The sequence below is a fragment of the Colius striatus genome, chromosome 13 (genome assembly GCF_028858725.1).
Source record: "Colius striatus isolate bColStr4 chromosome 13, bColStr4.1.hap1, whole genome shotgun sequence".
NCBI classification, from domain to species: domain Eukaryota; kingdom Metazoa; phylum Chordata; class Aves; order Coliiformes; family Coliidae; genus Colius; species Colius striatus.
Window position 1 is genome coordinate 18,983,353 of NC_084771.1, and position 22,679 is coordinate 19,006,031.

The following is a 22,679-nucleotide window of genomic DNA, read 5'->3' on the forward strand; positions in this document are numbered from 1 at the left end:
TCACATTTCTTGGTCCTCCTACAGAAGTTATTCATCTTTGCTCCATCAGATCTCTAGGTAGAAGCATACATGTAGTTTTTTCTTAACTGTACTGTCAAAATACCTCAGGTTAAAAAACATGTTATTAAGAGTGTTTAAACTAATCCAGATAATTTTCAGAATCGACTTTCCACAGGAAATGATCCCGAAGATAAGTAGTGGCTTGTGAAAACTGTAGTCTTCTTTAGCTAGTGTAAATCAGCATGCATTTACAGTTCATGGCATGTAAATCCTTGAAATATTAATGTATTTTTAACAAGTTGCCTCATTTTTTTTATGTTAATCACTGTGCCTGCTGGAAATAAAATATATCAATCTCATATTTCCTTAGTGAGTTAACTTTAGTTCTTCAGTTAATTTTTGAGTGTTAACTGAGTTAGGATAGCTTCTCCTGATGGCTCTGTATTTGTTCTAAGAAACAATGAACTGAAATGCTGGAAAGTTGTTTCTGTAAATTTTGTCTTGGTAGAGATTACCAATTTATGCAAGTAGACAGTGCTAGGTGCTATTATTGCTTTATTAAATACACTTGTCTCTTTGATTGCCTTTGGTATTATGCATGTAATTATTTTCTCAATTCAGGGGCTGATAACTTAATGCAGCACGATAATTTTAGGCATTAACTGCATGACCTTATAGGTATTCTTATGGAGTTTCAAATATGATCTTGTTAGAATCCCCTCAGTGCACTCTTGAGACCTTGCCCTTATGATGCAATCTTGCTTTTCCTGTACTTTACAGCCAATTCTTTCAGTATCTTGTTGATTACTGTTCCACTGTTTAAGCCTACCACCTTTCACAGTCATGCATTATGTATCTAATTCTCTTAATAGTCTTATACTTATCTAATATTCCCTTTTTTTGGGCAAATGTTATTGGTTTTACTAACTTTACTCCAGAAAAATGCCAGATACGTCTATCCCTGTAGTTTCTTTTTTTTACCCCCTTAAAACATGCAGGCATACAGTCTGGACAGTTTGCTTGCTGTAGTGATCTTAATGTGAACTGATTGTCCTTCATTAAGTACACTCTCTCTTGCTTCCAGCTTAAAAGTGAAAGGTGTTCACTTGCATGCAATTCAGGCTGGTGGGTGCCTGAGCTGAAGTTCATGTTTTCTGTATAAGCAAGATCCTTAACTGCACTAAGTTGCAGGGGACTCATACATCTTAAACCTATTTACAGCTTTTCCTATCTACAGATGGAAAACACTATCTAGCTCTCTGGCTTCTTGAAGTGTTTTAAAGAAAACTGTTGGAAAGGCTATGAGCTAAATCCTTTCTGTTTTGTAATTCAGATTTATGTTCTACCCTGACTGTATTTCCCAATGTCACTGACACTCATGTGCAAACCCATGGGATCCTTCCCTGCAGACACTAAGAAGCCTTTTCACTATTGTACGATAATAGACCTCTTTGGCAGCTGTAGACGCCTGTTATTAAGATAGACGATTTCCTGAATATTCCTATACATAGAGAGAGGTTTTGAAGTGGATGCAATTTACATAGCACGTGCTGATGTGCAGTTTGCTGTCAGAGGGAACGATGCTTCTTTATATATGGAAGAACACAGCTGAAAGTAATAGCAACGGCTGCAGTGAGCAGTAGTTGAATGACTTCCACAGGCATGCTATGGCAAATCCCCTGCCATTTTGAACTGTAAATCAACTTCAGTTTGGTTTAGTTTGCTTTTAATCAATATATGGATATATTTTTACAAAGTTACTGTATGGATCCAGTCCATTCTAGTCATCTTTTTTATATTGCCACAAGCTTCTAGGCATATCACTCTACTTAAGATTTGCTTTTATTTTACAAACAGATGTGGTATTAGAAGACACTATCTTCATGCACCATCTCCTATGACCTCATAGCTTAGTTTAGGTTTCATTTTCTTCTTTTAGAGAGCAAGTATAACACTTTCTGCCTACACAAAGTTAAATTGAATTGTTATTAGCTCATCTGGCTTCTGATTTTTTTTTCTTTATGATAACTATGACTTCCAATGTTGAGATATAGTAATTTTAGGCAAATTGACACATAGTACCATTACCCTGCAATAGTCCAATAACCATAGTGTAAATATTTCTATGAAAATATTTGAAATATTTGAAAATATTGGTCATTTCATCCATCAAGGGATCTTTCAGGTAATACTTTAGGGAAGTACAGACATTTTATTGAATCTATTTTACATTTTATTTCATCTATTTCTTATTATATTTATTAATTTGAAGCTATTCACACAAATATGGGAATCAAAGACAAGTAGATGAGCCAAATGCAGTTTATTCTCCTACAGAACAAGGTACCTATAGGTATAAACTAAATGTAACCCTGAGAACTGTCAAGACAAATTAACTGGTCAAGAACCATCTAAAAAAATTCAAATTTAAACTGCATAGAAGTAAAAAGAAACTCTTGGCTGTCATACTTAATGTTTAGACCTACAGTGTTTAAGGAACTAGGTGTACCTTCACAATTTTTTTCCTGAAGGACAAACTTTTTTAAAAAGTAAGCAGTAATGTCTGAAGCATTACTGAGTTCTTGCCAGCAGCCAGAACAAGATTAAAAAGTCACGAAAGAAGGCTCTTTTTTGTGATGGAAATTAATTCAGTACTGCCAAACTGGTAACATGATGACTGGGAATCTAAGTAGTAAGCAAAAACAGTCTTAATTTTCCAGGTAGATGAGCCAAATTCCACAAGAGAGTCCTAAATCACAGGTATTTATTAGGAGCAAGGCCCTTTTGGTGGGAAGGGTAATTCCTCACACAAAATATATAGTCTATATTGTGCAAATTGGCTAGATCATACTTGAGAGATTAAATCTGAACAAAAAAACATTAAACAGTCTAAAATGCTGAAGTTGGCTGTTAGGGAGAAAAAGTTTTGGTGATTATTGTTAGCTATGGGACAATTGGATAGAGACACTTATGCAAATTCCAATATAATTCTTGACCATGTACAACACATAACATTGATTGTATCAAAAGCGAGGCAATTAATATCCAGTTTACATTAAGATAAGCAGTCATAAAAACGTCTTGAATTTATTTCTCTTAGATGGCCCTAACCTGTTTTGAAGATCTCACCATTCATATTCTGCAGTAAATGTATTACTAAATAATAACCATGATCATTCTACAACTGCAGCAAATTCTGTAGTAACCAGATGCTCCACACGTAAGCTATCAAGTCAATCTGTGTAGGTGTGAAACACTTGAATGTTGCTGTGGGGACCTAGTTACTGGGCTTTGGTAATGCAGTTCCTCTTTGTCACTCAAGTACTTTTTTGAGCTGTAAGTGTTTGTAGGCAAGCCAAATTAATTCAATAATTAACACTGCAGTGAAGATGTTATAGACACACATTAAGAACTACTGACCACAACCATGTACTAGATGTATCTGAAGTAAATATTATTGTTATTCCAGTCAGTACTTCACAGAAAAGCATATGACTGGATTAGAATTGTACTGAAGGTTACCTTTAAATGTGTTTTTCTTCTGGAAGTGATAAATTTTATGGTCAGTGGAAGTCTTTAAGATTTAGGAAAATATGCATCTGGAAAACCTATACAGAAAAGCACATTTTATCATCTTTTGTGAGCTAGCCTTCCATGTATTTGACATCTATCAAAAGGGACAACCACAAACGTCCAACAGAACCACTGGAGAAGCTCATCTCCAGTGTGCCAGATCCTGTACTGTTTCTCAGAGGCATTGTTCTCTGATATTTGAAATCCACATTAGTCTGAGTCTCAGTACAGATAAATTATTTTGTACAGTAGTTGTTTATCTGTGCCTCCCCTCATAATCCTCTGTCATTTCTTTTAGCATTTTATTGCTCATAAAAGCCCACTTGCTGCATGTATTGATTTCTGCTCTAGTTGCTCCCTAGAGGTTTGTGCTATCAACTTTATGACAGTTATAATAGCAATCTCCTTTTACAAAGTGGAGATCACATGTATAATTTATGTATTTATCTATCAGAGCAACCACATACTTTAATTAGGTTCTGTTCTCAAACTTTGCCTTTGCTGATGTTACTTTTGCCTAGGTCCAAGAAAATGGGAAAATGGTATGACTTGGACTGGACTTTTGTGCATTTCTGAAGAACTTTAATGATGATTGCAAGAGTTGATTCAGCTGCAGCTGAACTCCAAAGACTGAATTCAGCTACTGAAGATGAGCAGGATCAGGCATTTTAGGAAGTGAACACTAACACTAGTCTGTGTTTAGGCAGTATTCTGGGATGCTGTTTTCTGTGTTTGAGGCAGTCAGCATTCTGAAACAAAATGAACTGAGAAATGAGCCCTTGCAACTCTATCTGTGTAAAATAAACAAAAATAATGTCATATTGAATCAAATTTGTTAAAATTTTATTCTTCCTCCCCATTACTTACATTCACTTGCCTGATGAAAAACTTAACTAGAGTGGTTGGTTAGAAATTTTAACCTGAAGTGTAACTAATGTAATGTGTTAGTGTTCCACATCCTAACCATGCCTTTTAATTTTGTAACAACCATTAGCGGAAGGGCTGACAAATGGCGAAAGCCTGAAAAAAAGTGACAGAGTAATTTCTTGCTCTTATTTTCCTTTCCCCCTGATACCTACAAAGAGCAAAGGAAGCATGTAAGATTACATCAGCAAGGAAAAAAAAAAACTGAGAGAGAGATGTGATGGAAATTCCTATAAAATCTGTTCTGTGGTTAGAGATATCATAAAGTGTATGAAGAAATAGGGAATTTCCTGGAGTTTTCTTATGAGTCAAAGGCATTTTCATATGGGAGGGCTGACAGCTGCACTCTCTGAAATGTCAATCTTTTCCAATATATTTGTTAGAGAAAAGGGAATAAAATCTTACATGCACTTCTTCAGTTGATAGAGGTAGGCTGGCTGGGTAGCCTGTTTTGAACTGAAACATAACAAAACCAGTGCCCTCTCTAGATTCATTAACTAATTAAACTCCCTAATGCAGAGAGTGCTGAGAGAAATGAATAAATTTTACTTATTCAGTTAATGACTAACACTGAGTATATTTTTTTTTCGTGAAGGTCTATGCAGTGCAGAACTGAAAAGAAATTAAGCATAGAATTTTTACTCTATTAAATTGCTATAACAAATATTTTTGAGTGTAGGGCTGCTTATGTATAGACATGTCACTGCTACCATGTTTTCAAATGGAAAATAAGAGAATGAGAAAAGTGACAAGTTTCTTACCAATATTAAGCAATATACCCCTGGAATCACTATGGTTTTGGACATTAACCATAGCTTTAGTTCTCCGTTTCCACACCTATAATTAATGCATAAAGGAACCATTATTTTCACCTTCTTGATTGTGATGAGAAATATAATTGACAAGAATTATGAAAGTGACACAATATTCTTGCCCTGAGAATGAAGTTTCCTGGTTCTGTTTTACCATCGGCATAACTGTGTCACTTCAAAAAAAGCATGCAGATCTTTTAGATGTCTCCTCTCCCACATTCACGTGGTCTGGGGCTTCAGGTCCTATTGTGATCTCAACCGTGGCATTCCAGGCAAAACACTGGAAAGTCTGTAATTAAATACCTGTTTAGGTTTCAGGATTCAAGGTTGGAATCAGTGATAAAGTGTTAGATTCTCAGTCTAAAAATGAATACTGGAAGTCTGGCTGAAGAGATGTGCTGTCCCATTAGAATCATTTTCTACCTAAAACTTCAGTATTTCTTTGCAAAAGAAGAATGTTGAAAAGGAAGACTAACTAGTTTTGACAGTGCTGATAACAGTTAGAACTTTTATGTGGTCCTTGGAGTTCTATGGCAGAAGAATTTGCCATTTTGCTGCATTTCTCCTTTGTGGTGCCTACACTTGTTGCCTTAGTGTACATGCTGGTTGAGAAAAGATTTTTTAATTTGTTTTGATGTTTATTTGATCTTCATTTCTTCTGGTTTTGAAAATGATGAACATTCTAGGCCAATGCTTTCTACAGCGTAACAAACTGTATTGCAAAGACTCAGTTATATTTTTCTGAAAGAGTTGGCTGTTCAAAGACAATGTTCCAGAATTGTCTGCCTCTCTTATGTGATGTCTTCCTCAACCTGCTCCTCCTCCTTTCTGAATTTCATGTTGATGTAAAATTGTTTTTAAGGATAACATCAAAGAAGGCTGTGTGCATGTCAATCCCACGGTTATATTTTAGCTCATCGCTAGCATTTCTGTTATGTAAATGCAAGAGAATCGCTGTTTGAGAAAAGCTGCTACAAAGCAGGTAGTGGTTTAATGAAAAGCAGAAAGATTGAAAGGGGGTTGCCAGAGCCCTGTGTGATGTGAATGTTAAGAAGCACATTTACGTCATCAGCTTCCCTGCTGTACTTTCTATTCTCCCTCCTTTTTCAAGCCAACTTGAATATAGGGAACTTCGTGCTAAGGGAAACCTTAAACTAAATTTGTAATCAGTCTAGCCACAATCAATGCAGCACAGTTAATCATTTTTTCTAACTAAATTAGCTTGTTTGTTTGTTTGTTTTGCTGTGTCTGCATTTCTTTTGAAATGGAAGCATGTAAGACTTATTTAGGATATAATTACTTTTTAAAAACTCCATTTGTACACCTAAAAGAAAAAAATCAAGGTTTTTCTTTCTAAGAGGAATATTCAGGTAGTATCTTTTTAAATAACAAAAATGTGTGTCTAATGTATAGTTTGAAAGTCTAGCTCTAAGGATCTCACTCTTCTCTTGGAGCAGTGAAAATGTGAAACAATGCAGCTGAAAAATAATTTACTAAAACCATAAAACTTGTTAACTGAGAGTTTGCTGGAGTCAAGGTATTTCTGCTCAAAACAGTTATGGGATTACAGCCAAGCTAAGCCTATAGGTATCTGGAGGTACAAAGGAACATACAAATAATCACCACAAGAAGTTTTTAGGTTCACAGAGGTAACACAGTTTTGGCTCAGCAAGTCTTCTAGTTTTACCTTAATTCCTTTGTTAAAAGATTAAAAAGTGCCTTTCCCATTAGGACACTTCAGTTCCACCAAATGCTATTGATTTGTTGAGTTATTTCTTCATAAATGCTGTAATATACTAAATAGTACCATATTCTAGTACTCTCATTGATTTAAGTGGACCATTCAGTGCACATGTTGTTGATGTCACCTGTGAGTGAATAAAGTAGCTTTAATTATCTGGTATGAAATTTAACGTCGATTTTCCTTTGCATCTTATAAGAGAGAATTCCTTTTGTTTCTAAACCAAATAGGTTTTGTAAGCTATGCAGCATAAATTGATTAATAGTTAGATGTAGTGATTCATAGTGAAAATTTGCCAGAGATTTACACTGATAGGATTGGTCAGAGAATGAGGCATCATATCTCTGTGAGTGGGTTTCTTTCCTATATATGTCCTGTCATTACTAAAAAGTCTGTTGCGACTGCTGCAAAGGAAAATTGTCTGACCTATTGCATTCTTCTAAATAAACAAAATATTGAGGCTAAGTATTTAACACTGAAAAAAAATACACTGGGTAGTAAAATGCTTCCCTTCATTAAAATTTATTTTGGCAGCACATGATACAGGAAATTCATGGGTTTTGAAAATTTTCTGAGCTTTTAGTCTAACAGTGTTTCTTTAACATAAGTAAATAGACTGTAGAATTTAAATGTCTTTGAATTCCAAGGGATTTGACACTCCCAAGTGTAATTTAAGCATTTTAAAATTAATAAATCATTTATAAAAATACAGAATGTATCATAGTAAAATTACTTATGATGTCTTGCCCAGTTTCTGAGAAGTTTTCTATAATTCTTATCCACTTTTCTCATAGAAAAACACTGTTATATTAAAAAAGAGGCTATCTATCCATACTTTTGATCTCTTATTCACATCTTCTTGCTTTCCTCACCATCCTTCTCAGCCTCATCCTAATGCAAATCAAGGAACTCAGTTTCATGCAATACTTTAATTTCAAACTTGATAAGATGATGTTGTTAAATATTGTCAATATGTATTTTTACCAGTGGATAGTTTTTGAGCCACATATTTCTGCAGTGGCAAATTTCAGCTAAAGTCAGTGGACATCGATTTCCTACCACTATGTAGAATTTACGTTTTCCTCCTGACTGGCCTGCTTAAAAGAATTAGCTTTTTCCTTATGCTGAAGTGACAGCTACCTGAGGAGCAGCAAGCATTCTCAATGTTAATAATGTTATGCAGCCCAAGGCTTTTTTTCTTAAATTACTAGCATAAAGAAGATTGCATCAAGTCATATTCATTGAACAAATTGTGAAGAGGTTTTAGCTTAACAGAATCGATGAAACCAAAACATACAGAAAAAGGAACAGAGAATTAATATTATATTTTCCACAGGCTCTGGTTCACAATGTACTTGCCTTATGACCACCAGACTATACGATGGTGTTTCTGTAAATGTTTCATGGTAAATGCTTTGGCCTGAATTAGTACGTGACCTGTCAAAAATATCTGTAAGGTTCTTTGTCACAGTTTGGGGCTAACACAGCATCATTACATGAAAAATCCTCAGATATATACATTACTGAATCAAGATATATTATGTTCGTGCTGCACATATTCATGTGGTAGTCCCTTTAGCAAAACAGGTTCCTCTCTAAGTACTCAAGGTGGGTAGTTAGTGAATGGGGAAGACAGCCATAGGACTGACTCTGAAGTTAGATGGTAGGCTCAGAGATCATGCCAGGATGATCAGCTCCTTTGTCTTTTCCCCAGTCCACTATACTGGACCATATAAAATACAGCTGTTGCTCTTTCTCTAGCTTACATTACATCATGTGCCTCCTTACATCTTCTAAGTATACACCCAAGCACTTGTACCAAATTTTACATCAGTATCTCTGTACTGAGCCTTGACCTTGCAGTGCAATATGAATCCACAACACTTGCACATTTAGAAGAGAAGATCATTTACCACACAAAAATCAGTGCAATATACAACAGTTCCTGAAAATTGTTTTTGACAATAGATTTGTTTGAACATGTTTTAAAATGAGTAAACTCAGTAACTTGACGAACATTGCATATGCTTTCAGAGAGCTGTGAGGCATGCAGGGACTGTAAGGAGCTTTCATTCAAGACAAAAGTGCATGCAGCAGTCCTCCTGAAGGCCTCAATTCTATCATTAAAAAGACATTTTTGTTGTGTTTTTGTAACAATTAGGTAATGATTCCCAACCCATATGCTTGTACCAGATGTCTAAACCTTCACAGGACAAATTGAATTTACTCCTTCAGACAAACCATTTCATACTACTTAATAATAGCCAAGATCATTATTTTAATTCTTATCACTTCAAATCCAAACACAGCAAAGATTATGAATAATATGCCTCATTTTTTTTTTGCCTTGATTAATGAGCTATATGTGTGCAAAATAAGGCTTCACTCCTGAAGACAAGATCTCCCCTATGAAGCCACCGCCAGCCAGATTCTCTTTTCTAGAGCAGTTTCCCTGCACTGTGGAACAATGATTGTAATCCCAAAGTGCAAGCACCCGAAATGAAACTTTTGTGTGCTACAGATGCAAACCATAATAACTGCTATTTTTTTCTGCATTTCACCGTGTCTCCCTGTCACTATTAAGAGTTGCTGCTCTTGAAATATATATGACCTGTAAAGCTCAGAACCTTTATTTGCATCATACTTGGTCTGAACTTCTCACATCTTTCTGTCCCTAACAGCTCTGCCTGTTACTGTGGACACTGTCTTTAGCAATCCAAAAATGTCCTGAACTGTGCAACAGCAGAACTTTGTTTTTAAATACTGCTACATGAGAGATGCCAGAACTTAAATAAAAACAAGTTAATAGTCAATAACGTATGAAAGGTTGTCATTAGTCTTTGACAGTAAATATTGCATTACCCCAGGTTACCTGATCTGAAAAAGCCTTGTAAAAACTGCACGAGACAGTGTTATCTTTAACTGAAATGTTGGCTGGGGACTCAAATGCCATTGTTTAAAACAGGAGTGAACCACACGATACAGTGAGAATGGACAATGCCATTTACCACCTAGCTTTCAATTTATCTTCTTTCAATGGATTTTTAGGTAGGGTTTTTTTCAACTCCTGTTAGTATCTTCCTTGACTGTAAGCATTTATTGATTTTTAGAATTCAATCAATGAATTAAAACACAGGAGTGGGAAATAGAAATTGTACAGAGGCAAAATGGAAGGTAACGAGCATTGGAAATAAGGACATCTTCACTAAACATTCTTTGCCAGTTGCTAGCTGGTTCTGTAAGATCTTGGTAGATCACAACAAATTTTAAATTAAGAAAGTAAGAGCATACCAGTGCATGACTGTACTGTGACCTAAAGAATCCCTCAATAATTTCTCCTAATTATACTGTTTGATCCATTTTACTACATTACCCAGAACATCCAGTCTGCAAGATACACTGACATTAGTGTGTAAAGAATGCTACACAGCAATAGTGGATTTATTTTTACGTAGTTGTCTCTCATTTACTAGATTGACTTGTGGATCAAGTTTACTTGTATGCAAGATTCACTAACAGAAGTCCAACTTTAGTAAGCTTTAAGATATCTATTGCAGAAAACTTGATAAGAAAACATGATGTTTTCGTGTTTTTACTGTACAAGTAGTACTGACAGTCATTCAGATTGAAAGCAACACAGATGATTTTGCAGCCATAGCCTATAAATGCTATTGATTTTCTAATTTTTCAGTAAAAATCTCAGGTAGAGATAGTGGGATGGCTCTTAGGGAATACCATGTGCTTTCTTCAAATACACAATTTCCAATAGTTTGGGAGCATCGTGAATTTATCTCAGAGTACAATTGATCATCTGGACATGTAAATAATCTCCCTGAATAATCTTGTGTACAGAAATTGGTAAAATGATCTTCAGACTGATATAATGTGAAATAAGTCTACCTTCAAACTCCTCTGTACTTTTTGGATGTAATATAGAAACCTTTTTGATTCTTTAACTCTCCAAAGAATCATAGTTCCTGCTTCAAAAGGTATGTTTTTAGAGTAAAAAATTGGACAATACTCTAACATATCCACTAAATTATTCTGTTTTTCTGAGAAATATGTGTTGTTTCTCTGTATCAAAACAAAAAACCAAATTCTGTTATCATTTAGAGAATGCTTAGTCATGGAGCTTCATTACTGTGTTTTGGGGATGGTAGCTGTGGAGTAGAGACAGTCATTGGCTCCATAAGAATTAGTGATGGTCTAATAGCCACATATAATTCATTCTGTAATATCTTAAACTGCTACAAAGTTATAATGATTATGTCAGTACTTTATGTAATTTATTAATCTTGTCTACGATTGTGGCTTTCTCCTAATTGTCTTCCTGAAACTTTCTTAACAATACGAAGACTGTAGTCCAAGGTGTGGCTTGCACAGATAATGTTAACTTAGGCTTGCACAAATGTCTACTGGAGTCAACTATAGATCAAATTTAATTGCTTCTACTCTTTCCCCATTGTTGTTTGCTTCATTATGAGAACAAATACAGATTGTTCCAGGATGACGTTAATATGGCTTAACAGTATGCTATAGGGTTTAATTTTGCTAGTAACGTCATCCTTTTGTGACAGTTTACCACAGTTTAGAAGCAACAATTGAACTGTTGTCTATCATTTCCCCTCAAAAGATGGGATATTAATGAGATTTGAAAGAATAAATTTTATGAGAATTTCAGCAATTCAAACCAAGTATGACATTAGCTGTTAAAAGAAAAAAAAAGCACTGGAGTGAATCATTTTGTAAGCCTTGCAATCTGCAGGCAGGCTGACATTACAAGGAAGAGCTAGACAGCTTTGATTCACATGGAATTTCTGCCTGGACATATGACATGGAAGCTGGAGACCTATCAAAGTCATTAATGGAATACTTAAATAGCTTTGAAAACCAACACTTTGAAAAAATGCCAAGGGTTATGTGGAATTAATTCATTCCAAACACCAGGGTTCCTCATGCACCAACATCCTTTTACTGAAAAAGTTGATCATAAAAGAAAATGGAAATATGCAAAATATTTTAAGGAAAAAACATGCTATTTGACACTAGAGGACCTTCTAAAGGAGATCTTACTAATAAAATAACTACAGAACTACCTTTAGATATGTAAAATCTATAGAACTTTACAGTGGAGTGAACATGCAAAGAGCAGCCCACAATAGATAGGGAATAGGAAAGATTTTTTTACATTCTAAGTGATATTGATGATTTTTTGAATGATTCAGAGATTGAATTAAAATAATCATTGATTTCATTACATGATCATTTGAGCAATTTAATTTCTATTTAAAGCATTTCCTCATAGCTGATATGTGAATAATGATTTCTGCTTCTACCACAAAATCTATTTATAATTTCTCATGAAAATTATCAGGGAAACAAGACAGAGCTAATAAGATGTCCCAGTGTATCTTTCTTTCAGTGAGTGATGGCTTCTTTAGCACATTTCCAAGCATTTTTAAGTCCACTTTTGAAAGTCTTGAGAAGTGTTTTCCTCCATTTTCCTAAGAAAAATATAATTATGTAAAGTTTTGCTTTAACTTTGTCTGTCTTTTTATTTCCTATGTGGAAATGTATTGACTATTTATTGTTATAACTTCTCCAGTTTATTACTTAGATAATTGTTTGCTGTGTTTTTAATGTCTTCATCACTAGCTCTCATCATTTCCCAAAATCTATGTCTGGAAAAACAGTATCTTTAAGCTACTGCACTACATGACATTCAAGAAGTGAATATTCTAAACTTCTGTATTAATTCTGAACTTCTCTTACATTGCTCTACCTATTCAACTCAACTACATGGTTCAAATGCAAGTTTCAGTGTTCTTTATCTTTTGCTTATATAAACCATAAAGTTGTTTTCTGTATAACTGAAGAAAATTCTCAGTGTGGCTTGGCAATGAATGGTTAAAATCTCTTGACAATGGGCAATTAAAACACCTTCTTAGTGTTCTATAATTTAAGACATTTTCATTATTACTTCATTGTTCATGCTGAGTGATCAATAACAGATGCCTACATATGTCTTTTAGGAATGTGTCCACTGTAGCACATTCCTATCTAGTATAGGTTATTCTCCCATCCATTGCAAAGAATTTCATAAATTGATACCATTGTTGAACTACCTTCCCGATGTCTTCCAGGGAAGAAACATTTCATAGCCTGAAAGAGAAGTCAGCAGTAACCTTGATATCAACAGTAGATTTTAATGTAGAATCAATGAAACAGCCATGCCCTCTTCCAACCGCACCTTAAAGCTACTAGAAGCTGTGGTAGGGTTCTCTAGAGGCTGTCAAAATGGTAGGTATCTATAAAAGAATATTTGGATGGAAATGCACATATTTGGAACATAAAAAAGCACTCTCAGTTTTCCAAGTTTGAGATTTAAACTTGCTGTTGTTTCACTTGGTACATAATGCTTTATATATAATGCTTTAATATGGACACATCTTTGTTATTTAAAAACAAAAAAAAGTAGAAATCTTTGCATTTCAGGACAGACAGCATGGTACACCAGCTGAACTTTCTGTTTAGCATATCTCCTCAACTCTGTAATACAGGACAGTAAAAATTCCCACACCGGACCAGACACCGATTGAGAATACGGGATGGAGGGGAGAACGGGAATTTATCATCCTCACACCGTTTCTTCCACTCTTTTCTTCCATCACTCTCCCTTTATTAACTTCCTCTGGATTTTGAATGCAATTCACTTCCAAATCACTGCAGGTCAGAGATAAATTCTTTTAAAATGTTAAATGAGTGAATGACTTCACAATCTGATGCTTACTCTCCATCTGATTATGAGAAAAGAAAGAAACATACCACTGGAGAGTTATATGAATAAACAACAGGAGAGAGAGGAAAGAGAACAGGGCAAGCTGGTGGAGAGAGAGAGCTATAACATGCTCTTCATTCAAGTGATAATTGCTCTGTCTGAGCTGTCAGGCTGATGACACTACTGTCTGTCTCAACTCAAGCAGAGGTAGTTTTCCCTGTAAACTAAAAAACAGGTGTGTCAAATTAATCCTTTCTATAGTTGTAGTAGTTTCAGTACAGTTACAGAAAGAAGAATTCTGCCTTAAGAACAACTGAAATAAGTAGAGTTTTTCCAGGCTTTGCACAGAGTTTAGAATCAAAAGGGTGGACACATTTGTAGGGTATAAATCTGAATGCATTTTGTAAAATTAATATCTGCTACATCTTTATTTTAAATATGTCACCTACATTATCACTAAAATGCACTGCAGTCTTTCTATAATTCATTTTTACTGGAAAATTGATGGTAGAGAATTTGAGTAGGAAAAACCAAACTTTGCATTGGCCTTGAATACTTCTGAGTGCATCTCTAAAGAAGGTCAACAAGGATACTTGCTGGGAGCTGTTTGAGTATTAGTTAATCAGAAATAATTGCATTTTGATTCATCACTAGAGCTCTTGACAAATGCAACCTTACCATTTTTTAATCTCCCTGAATTTGATAACTCATGAAGCTTCATCTCTTCATTTCCTTTCATCCCTACAAGGGCAGAAGGGACTAGGGGAAAGTTTCATGTTTAATAAAAATCCTAAACTACAAAAGTAGTGTTAGAAGACATCTACATTTTTTTTCTGAAGGAATAGGATGAATGTATATTATTGCTTAGCAACATTCTATACTATTGCAGTTTATTAAGTACAGTGTTTCATTTAATATCAACAGAGGCACTAATTTCACCAGCAGAACCACACCTATTTCTGCCAGCATGGCAGGACAGAAAGAATGTTCTCAGAAAGAATGACATTAAAAGCATAAGTTTTCTTTTTTAGCTTTAAAACCTTTGTAGGTGTTAAAACAATTATGCAAAACACTTCAGAACAAATTGTAACGTATTTTACCTTCCTGGCACATGCAAGTGTGGCAAAATTTGTGGTGCCTCTTCCACTTTTTCCTTCATTACAAATAGAAATGCAAGACATTAAACCATCACAGGGAGATGTATGGAAACTTCATTAGGTAGGACTATTTCTTTAATCAAGCACGTGAAGCATCCATCTGACCCAGATGGATAGGAGACTGTCTTAAGGACAGACTCAGAAAGCCTGCAGCTGCCTTCCCACTGGTTTTGAGACACATGAATTGGAATAAAACTTTGCTTGACACTCCACCATCTAGACAGTACATAAATATGCTCTTCATAATGGATTTTTTTCTGTATAATGTCTTACAAACAGCTTTGCAATTGAAGTAGACAGAAATGCTTTAACACTGGTATGTTTTGCTATTTTTCTAAGAAATACACATGTTATTAACTTGTAAAAGTAACTCTTAAGTGTTACACACACACAGTTCTCAATTTCATGTTACATGTGCTGGTTTCATTCCTACCAAAGCAAGGAAAAAATTAGAATTATGAATTAGGAGGACAAGAAAGTCTTGTCAGGATTATGTCTGGGAAGAAACCAGGAAAGTGTATTATCACTCAGCAAGATTCAGTATCTTTGCAGTTTCTTGACATACACTGACTCATTTAATGTGATCTGAAAATGTCATCCACAGGATTCAATTTATTCTGAATTTTGCTTCCAATATAATATATTGTGAAAGAACAAAGGTCTGGAGAATGTTGACCTCTTCGAATTTGCATTGCCATCCTGTTCTCCCCATAGTGGTCAGAATTTGAAGGTGAGGATTTTGCATAATGTGTCTTAAGAACATATGGTAAGGTTACAAGACATAGCAATGCATGACAATTGTGTCCGGCAGCCTATACAAAGGTTCAAGACAATGAAGTACATTTCTTTACATAATGACCTGGAAGATTAGTTACGCTTGATAAATGTGACTTGAGAGGCATTCATTCAACTCAGACTTTTCTCTGCAAGCAGTATTACATTTCTTTAATATATTCCTAAATCTAAATATAGACCATTAAATTGCTAAATGTTGCTGAAATCTGTTATGGAGATAGTGCTAATCCAGTCAGTTCTCAGAAGATATATAGACCAGTTTCTAATTGCTCTCAGAAAGTAAAAGTGAGGTAATAGTGATAAGAACACAGAAACAACTCTGCCAAATAATTTCCATAGAATATTACAGCTAGACTTGATATATGGAGTTCTTTGTACAACACTGCTCAGCTTGTAGGTCAGCTTGCCATGACACTAAATATGGCTGTGTGGTTACTAGGAAGGCCGAAAATAGAGTAAGGGACTCAGCAAAGGGTTTCATTATCTGTCCAGGCTGCCAGTGATACACAGATTGAATTAAAAGTGATGATACTTAAAGCCTTGAGGGTTATGGGTCTTAGTCATCCTGTCAGTCTTCTGAGCTCTGTGTATCCTAACTTCTTAGGTTGGAAGGAAAGGGTCTTCTGTAAAGTGTTACTAAAAGTGGAATTGGCATATATTTGTTTCTAATGATGAAACTCTTATAGCATTTTATAAGATATAACATTAAGATTTTTCAACTTTAGACATTTGGAACCGAGTATTGACTTGTTCTTGAATACTTTGTCTCTCACTTGGTTTTGCTGGGCTTTCACTAGAGTTAAATATTTTTCCTGCTATGTCTAAACATTATACATATATCTCTTTTACTGATCATTTATAATCAATATTAACTTCATCTTTTTGTATTTCCTATGTTTACAATAGATGACAACAAAAACATGACATGCTTGCCACGTCTTTTGGCCAGTAACTTTTACAAATACTATTCTCAGGGACATGGACATATTTTAGAAGAAAATGAGAATTAAAAATAATTTTAAGAAAATCAAGACAACAGAAGATAAGTTCCTCTGTGACCTACTCTAGGTGGTCCTGCTCTGGCAGGGGAGTTGGACTAGATGATTATTTGAGATCCCTTCCAGCCCTTAAGATTCTGTGATTCTGTAAAATCTGATCTTAACCACTTATACTGCAAAGTAGTAAACTCTGAGGTGTGCTCTGCAGACGCCTTTAAAGTGAGTAGTTTACAACATTCAACAGAGCAGTTGTTGCCAAAATTTATTCCTAAAATGTGTTACAGGAGGTCCCTTCCAGCCCCTGGGATTCTGTGATTTTGTGATTCTGTGAATCAGAGAGGAATTGCAGACAATTCTGGTTCAGTGACTTCCTAGCGACAACTGGAAACATGGTATTAGTGGAACACAGTAATCCAAGGGGGAGCCACAACAGGGAATTGTTTGTCTCGGTTTTGAAATTGGTGAGAGTAGAAGGAAAATTATGAAACCTTTAGTTCAGAACTGCTTGAAAATTCAATGCTGATTCTGAAGGCATCTCTATCTGTGGCCCTCAGTTTTCCTCCAAACCTCTTTGTCTTCAGAAAGAATTGAAAAGGTGTTTTTAAACCTGCATTTTTCTAAATAAGATATGACCTGGTTTATCTAGTCAAGTTTCAAATTGCATCTTGTGAAGTCAAGTTCTTGCATTATGGGATTCTAAGGTCAGAAAAGGAGATCAAAGAAGCCGAGTATCATCCAGCTCAGTACCTATAAGGCTGCTTTTGCAGTACATTGTAATATTTAGTTGTGTCTTCAGTACAGTCTAAGATTTTATATATGAAATTCTGTAAATAGAGGAGACTCCCTGGATATGACATACTGCTACAGAACAGGTAGTGATCTAATAAAAAGCAAAAGAGGAGAAGGGGTTTGCCAGGGCTCTGCGTGACATGAATGCTAACAAGTCCACTCACGTCATCAGCTTCCCTGCTCTCAGCTCCCCGCTCCCTCCCTTCCTTTCTCTTTTATGAGCCAGCTTGAAATCAGGGAATTACATGCTAAGGAAAACCCTTCAGCTAAACATATAATTATTCTGCACAGGATCAGTGCAGCACAGTTAATCAGTTTACCAACTGAATTAATTTTTATTTTTTCATGTCTGCATCTCCTGTTGAGAGTGAAGAAATTCTAGATTTAAAGGGGAAAAAATGGCTTGTAGTTGTGAAATGAGTCCCCAAAGCTGGGCATTCATTATGAGAGAAACCTCCACTGCAGGCTGTCTTTGGAGACAAACCTTATTGTCAATCCCCAAGACTTTGAGTAACTGACTCCATGTGGAGTTATTACTTACAGGTATTTAAGAAATAACTGGTTTCTTATTTCAATTTTCAGCAGCTTAATAACATTCTGTTCTCTGAAAGTCACAGCTGTATTTCATTGCATTGTATTTCATTTCACTTCACTGGATTGTTTTGAAAGACTGGCATTTATTTGGACAGCACTGTCACTTCACTGTAAATGAGTTCACATTTTAAATGACCTACTTGTAAGCTTCTTCACTTAGGAAGTATAAAATCTTTAAAAGTACAGAGAATACCTTTTAGATTCCACTTACAATGAAAACACAAATTATCATGGTTTTACTAATTCTAAGTGCAAATAAGAGTCGACAGTAAGACATCATACCTCCCCTTTGTGCCTCGGATTCTGAACAGGGTTATTTTCCATAGTGCCTGCATGTATATTGAAATTGGTAGCCTTTGGTTTAGGAGTGCTCCTGCTGAAAACCTGTTTGCAGCTGCAAAGTGTCACTGAGTTTCGCAGCACACTCAGAGGCCAAAAAGCAATCAAAATCTCCAGGTAGAAGCATTATAGAATAAATAGTGTAGTGTAGTTTGTCATTTACTCACATTAATATGTTAATCAAAAGAAAAACTGACCAAGTTACTCTGATTCTCAATGTACCTGTGAGCTTTATGGGTAATAATTCTTTTCCCAACAGTGCCAAAATAGAATTTGAACAAGGCAAAGTTCTTTCACTTAAAATAACTTTGAGGTCCAGAGTATATACACCCAAGAAAATGTTTAAATTATGTAAGAAATGGCTACATATCAGGAGAAATTCTGGCTCATTTTCTGGAAGGAAAACCACTTAAGGAAATCCAAAATTTTGGAAAATTTGACAAAAAATAATAAAGTTGTAAATAATACCTTCCCAAGCAATGCTTTCTGCTCCTTTGGAAATTTTCTTTTTCAACACAGTGCCTTCTGATGTGTATTTGCTAAACTTTAAAAAATATTTTTGCATACAGACAATTTCTTTAACACAAAGTTGGCTAGAGTCTTAACTTTTGAATTCTCTATAAGCCTCGAGAATCCATTTCTAAAGACTTGCATGGCCTTTTCAGGTTGTCCACACCATCAGATGCAGTTCCTAAGTTAAATTCCAGTTGAGTGCATTCTCAAGAAAGGAACTGTGGATAAATACAAGATGCCAACCTGTCATAATAATGTTCCTTAAAGCTTACCAATTCTTACTTTTTTGGCAAGTAACATTTCCTTAAGGAAACAAACAGAAGGGTGTCTCCTCTTGGTTGGGGCTTAGACTACACTTTCTTCTGATAATAGCACACTGTAATCAGGACACATTCTGTGTAGCCAGGTCTCAAATGATTAACATCATTTTTGTGGCTTTCTTCCATCTTCCCTTCAATTATTTGACTCTGCTGGTACTTACTCCTAGTTAATTTCAAACCACTCACTTTGCTAACAATTTGTAAAAATAAGTTATTACAGCTTAAGTAATTATGGTAAATTCAAGTTAAGAAGACATATGACTATAATTTCCCTATGAAATGTTACAATTTACAACCTTTACAAATAAAACAAATCCACTACAGAGTTTTCAGGGAAAAAAAAGTATATTACACTTGCAATATTTGTTACATTGTTTATTGACACGTTGCTTTCTATAGCAAAGATAATATTCTACATTCATAGGATGATATGTTTTCTAAAATGTCTTTATCTTTTAATGCTGTGAAAGTGTACCTTTCACTATAGAAAACACACATAGCTGCTACCTTATCCCTTGAATATTACTACCCATGCAGACCTTCGACTTCTCTAATGTATTAATAGCTATTTAGCAGAATGACTATAGCTAATGGAGCTGACAGACAGGAGATAAGTAAATGGCAGTGGCCACAACTGGGCAATTTTTTTAAAGGAAAGGATTTACAAGTAGCTTTAAAAAAAAAATCAGGTATACTTCCATTTGTGTGTATAAGGTCTTTGGCTACAATGAATTATGCATTTATAAAGCTAAACATTGGGATTTTTAAAAAAGGGATAATTAATATTAGCCTGGTAAAAATGAAGAAATGTTCAACTTCGCAGTTTGTGAATCTGTAGCACTTGAGTTACCAAGGAAAAGACCTTTCTTGTGAATATTTCAATGTTCATTGCACTCTACTTATTTATGCTTAAGCCCAGAGGCACACAACTGATAACACTGCCTACTCCAAACGTCCCTATGGATGTAGTCTGCAGTCTTTGTGTAGAAATTTAACCGTTGGGCAACTCCATACATTTAAAAACCTTTTGTTGGTAGCATCTCCTTGCTTCCTATGATATGCACTACACATGTTATCCAAGATTTAAGTACTTTACATCAAAAAGGATGAAAAGTAGCAGGAAGTATCTTTCAATTTAGCAACAAGTATTATACACACTTTGACGTTTAACTTACATTATAAATCAAGTAATGAGTTAAAACAGCATAACAGTCGGTTAACTTTTAAAATCTTTTAAGTTCTAAAAATAAAGGTGTAGATTGGAAAACTCTTCTCTGCATGTACATTAGGAATTGATTTCAAGACATGACAATAGAGTATGGGAAACAATCCTGTACCTAATAGTTTCAGGATCCATCCCAATGACCTGCTTAAGACTTGTCAATTAACCTGAGTTTGAAAACACCTGAGAAAAAAACTACATATACTCCCTTAGATGCCATTAGCTTCCTAATACGTGTGCTTGTAAAAGAATAGTTTGCTCATAACTGTAATGTGTCTGAGGAGCACCTAAATAGCCCAGTTTCAGTTAAGTTTGGAGACGTCAGCAAAGTGAAATCAAACCCATTCTCTTATTAATGGTAATACTTAAATACTTTAAAGATCTTATGGTGGGCATCCAATTCAGCATTCCAATAAGTTCAGTAATCATATTACAGAACTTCTTTCCATGAGTAACGTACAAACAAAATTTGTATCTCTTCTCCTTATATAATGGGGGTCCCTTGTAGCAGAAACTGTCTCTAAGACAAACAGTCCATCAGAAGCTATGTGTGATAATACTATTTCATCCTACTGTGGAAATACATTTTTCCTCACTTAGGAGAAATTTAAAGTGCTTATCAGCACAAACATTTCTTCACCCTCCCATCCAAACCAGTCTGTTTGCAGCACAGAAGAGCATTATCAGGCAAAACATGTCACAGCTTATGGCTGTGTTGTGAAACTGCGAACGTGGGGGGAAATCATTGTTTCTGACAAGTTATCGGGAAGAGTTTCCCTAACGAAGCGATGCCCGGCGCTGCACGTCCCCTGCTCGCCCTGCGGGCTGCACTGTCCGCGGTGCCTGAAGGGACGGGGCCGCGGGTGCGACTGGCACCACGGCAGCACGAGTAACAGCGGCTGGGAAGCCTGGAGAAATCAGGACGTGTCCCTAAGGGAGCAGAATCCCTCCGTCCAGCCACCGGCACCTTATGCTCCTTGTGGTACCCTAAACTACATGCAAGTGCTGCACAGCCACTGCATCAGATCACCTGATATGAGCAAAACAGACCTAATCAGGGCAAATTTAAAGCAACAAAACATAATAACGTTACACTGTGCAGTGCATGATGGAGTCATGAGACACAAACACTTTATGTCTGCATTTGCCACAAACGCATTTGATCCCAGCTCAGGTCTCGGCAGAAATCCCAACAACATGCTGCACAGCTTAAACAGCCTCTCTCCTCAGTCGTGTCTTAAAAACTATTGTGCCTAGCAGCATACAGATTATTATAACTGAATAAACTCTTCCCAAAACAAAGAATACAAAAGCAGACATGTAAATTGCAAGGATCCAAAGTACAGACAATACATGGTAATAAATGATCATACCTTTCATCCAATCCACTACTTGCTTGGGCGTCCACTTGCTAATAGGTTCCATAACGAGAGCCATCATCAGATCACTTTATCATTCGCACCAAAATCAGAAAAAGGAGAGGAAAATAATGTATCAAAGCATGGCTGGGCTAAGAGAGCTGTATGTTTTTACAGTGCAGTCCAAAGAGAAGATGATGCTTTGTCCCTCCAGGTTTCTCCTGCACTGATTCAGTAATGTATAAAATTACACTGCTTGATCAGCTCTGGCACCTCCCCCACTGCACACAGCCTGCAACACGCTGGAGCACAGAGCCAGGAAATGGTGCAGTACGTATAGACTTACTTACAAAAGCTTCTACCCAGTGATCTACTTATTAGACTGGCACAAATATAAAATTATATTGCACAGAGAGCAATTCAAGCTGGAGCTATTCCAGACAGTGAGTTTCAAGGAGCTTTATTCCAACAAGCACTGGGATCTTCATCAGGGAAAATATCACTACTGTAACTTGATAGCAGATTGTCTTGGCTTCATTGTGAATATGCTGACTGTCACTCAGTTTAAAGTGAAGATAGAAATATCAGAATATCACTTGGCATCTGGCAAAATGCTGAGCATCTCCATCTTTACAATACAAAATATTGCTGGAGTCTTATACTATATAATCATGCAATTCAGAATGTCAAACACAGTATAAAAAGTCTTATCCAAGAAAAAACTGGTGGAAGAAAACTCTTTTTTCTAGCCACATTCAGAGCCAAT

General features: G+C 35.7%; 1 protein-coding gene across 1 annotated transcript in view; it reads right to left on the reverse strand.

The window, feature by feature from the left end:
- Nucleotides 1-21,995, reverse strand: part of LOC104557395 (connector enhancer of kinase suppressor of ras 2) — a 163,252-nt gene extending 141,257 nt beyond the window's left edge. Inside the window, exon 1 of the mRNA XM_062006460.1 lies at nt 21,929-21,995. Coding sequence (XP_061862444.1) covers nt 21,929-21,995 — 67 coding nt within the window. The remainder of the gene's footprint in view (nt 1-21,928) is intronic.
- Nucleotides 21,996-22,679: the final 684 nt, after the last annotated feature.